This window comes from Saprolegnia parasitica (genome assembly GCF_000151545.1).
Source record: "Saprolegnia parasitica CBS 223.65 unplaced genomic scaffold supercont2.1334, whole genome shotgun sequence".
Classification (NCBI taxonomy): domain Eukaryota; phylum Oomycota; class Saprolegniomycetes; order Saprolegniales; family Saprolegniaceae; genus Saprolegnia; species Saprolegnia parasitica.
The window spans coordinates 1-2122 of NW_012157728.1; the positions used below are offsets into that span (position 1 = coordinate 1).

Consider the following 2122-nt stretch of genomic DNA (forward strand, 5'->3'; position numbering starts at 1 on the left):
GCGCGACGGGAGGAGGTTGTTGATCCACTTCTCCATGTCCTGGAGCTTGATGTCGAAGCGGGGCGAGATGACACCGCACTTGTTGATGCGGCCGCGGAGCTCGACGACGATCTTGCCGGCGCGGTGGTCGTCGACGATCTCGAATTCGCCAATGTAGCCGTTCTTCTGCATGCACTGGAGGAACTTGACGATGACCTTGGACGACGGGCGGATCAACACCTGGCGCTTGCCGCGCTTTTCGGCGTTGTACATCGTCTTAAGACAATCGGCGAGGACGGACATGCGGACCATGCTACATAGATGAGGATTAGCCCTCCAGTTCGAAAAACAAGGTCGGGGGTCGCGCGACCGCCCGCCTCCATAGATTGCCCCGCGGCGCATGCCATGGTACGTAGCCCATGCCATTGGCCGCGGAGCATCTCTTCTGCCCGTGGCAGGAGTCGCATGCAGACGTACGTGGAAGACTTGTTGAAAGGGAATTCAAAAATGAACCACTCGCAGCGACTGGCCACGCGCTCATTGGTCGTGGATCACCAGCAATTCCAGTCCGCGTCTGATTGGCTGTAAATATATATATTCTCACAGGTTTTGGAAACTCTCACAACCCATATTTCACCACACTGGAGAATTGTATACCGAGTTGGCGCGCAACCCAGCAGCTTCGACCACGAAGCGCGCGGAAGCAGGTCGACAGAACGGGTACCAAGCTACTAGTACAATAGGACCTGCAGCTCTACGCTCTTCTTCTGGTATTTCGGATGCAAACGACTGGCAATGGACGTCGCGATAGAGAGGTCGCTCGCGTCTGGACCTGCAATTGGACTTGATCTTGTGCTCCGCTAGTGACGCGGGCTCTAGTAAGAATCTTGTCAGGCGGTGTATTACCGGGATTACCACTATGGGTTTCTAGTAAGTTTCTATTCGACTCTTTCTACTGTGATGGCCGAGGCGGCATCTGTGGTTTCATGCACAAGCTCTCGCGGACTGCGAGAGCTTGTGCAAAGTGGACGCGGAGGAGGATGCCCTCCTCGACGCCATCGGCCGGCGGCCGAATCGTGGCCACGGCCTGGCCGTCGCACGTGTACTACGTGGATCCAAACCAGCTTTTGTGAACGACGAGCTACAAGATCTGCGGCTTGGTCGTGTCAGCGTGGTAGGTCGTATGGTAAAAGATCTTTTTCGAGGGTTGCGACCACGGCCTCGTTGGAGTTGACCAGCGAGGCCGAGAGCGCCATTCAAAATATTGTACAAGTCCATTCTTCGTGATGTCACCGCCTCGGCGGTGTTGGGGTGGACGCCCTAGCTGCATCGATACCGTGTCAATCGCAGGCATCAACCGCCCATAAGAAGCGTTGGCTACTGCCCCTTGGTGTCCACTAGTAGCGCAATGTAATTATACACACACAAGGGTCCATAAGCTGTGTCTGGACCCTTGACACACAGCACCGTTTGGCGTGGCAGACTAGGCGGCAACGCTGTGCATACGCTAGTCACGATCGATCGACAACACTATTTACGGTGTATGACACTAAATGGAACGTCTGGTCCCGGGCCCGGCACTTTGTGCTCGCATCCGATTGGCCACGTAATATTTTACAGTCGACATACAAAGACCAAGTGTGCCCCTCGGGCCTCGGGCCAGGACAATCAATATATATTCGAGTCATGGCGTATCACTTTGACCCGTACGCGACGGCCCGCCGGCCCAAGGCCAAGCGCAGCGGGTGGGACGACGAGGTCGAGCAGGACCTGAGCATCTCGCGCAAGTGCGAGCTCGGCCGCTGGATCGAGTGCGGCATCTGCGTCGACAAGGCCGGGAGGCACTCGGTCATCCAGGCCGACGCCGCCTATGGCCTCAAGAAGTGGAAGCGCCACATCAACGGCGCGTGCCACCTCAAGAACGCCGGCCTTGCGCCGCCCGAGCCGCGCCCCGCGCCGATGCTGGACGCGCTGCCCATGGAGCCGCCGACGCTTTTAGAGCCGCCGCCGACGATGCGCTGCCCGGGGCTCTACGGCGGCGACCAAAAGTACCTCGCCTTGATGGTGCAGTACGGCGACATCAAGTCGGAGCGGCTCGAGATCGTTGCGACCATGGGCAGCATCGGCGCCTTCTCCAAGCAGT

At 58.0% G+C, this 2122-nt stretch overlaps 2 protein-coding genes across 2 annotated transcripts; one reads left to right on the forward strand and one right to left on the reverse strand.

The window, feature by feature from the left end:
- Window positions 1–7: 7 nt before the first annotated feature.
- On the reverse strand, window positions 8–291 carry SPRG_18613 (40S ribosomal protein S15a; the record flags this gene model as incomplete). Its single annotated transcript, XM_012358054.1, has 1 exon — window positions 8–291. A coding segment is annotated over one exon (284 nt), but the record flags the coding sequence as incomplete, so codon positions are not given.
- Window positions 292–1665: 1374 nt separating this feature from the next.
- Window positions 1666–2082, forward strand: SPRG_18615 (hypothetical protein; the record flags this gene model as incomplete). Its single annotated transcript, XM_012358055.1, has 1 exon — window positions 1666–2082. A coding segment is annotated over one exon (417 nt), but the record flags the coding sequence as incomplete, so codon positions are not given.
- Window positions 2083–2122: the final 40 nt, after the last annotated feature.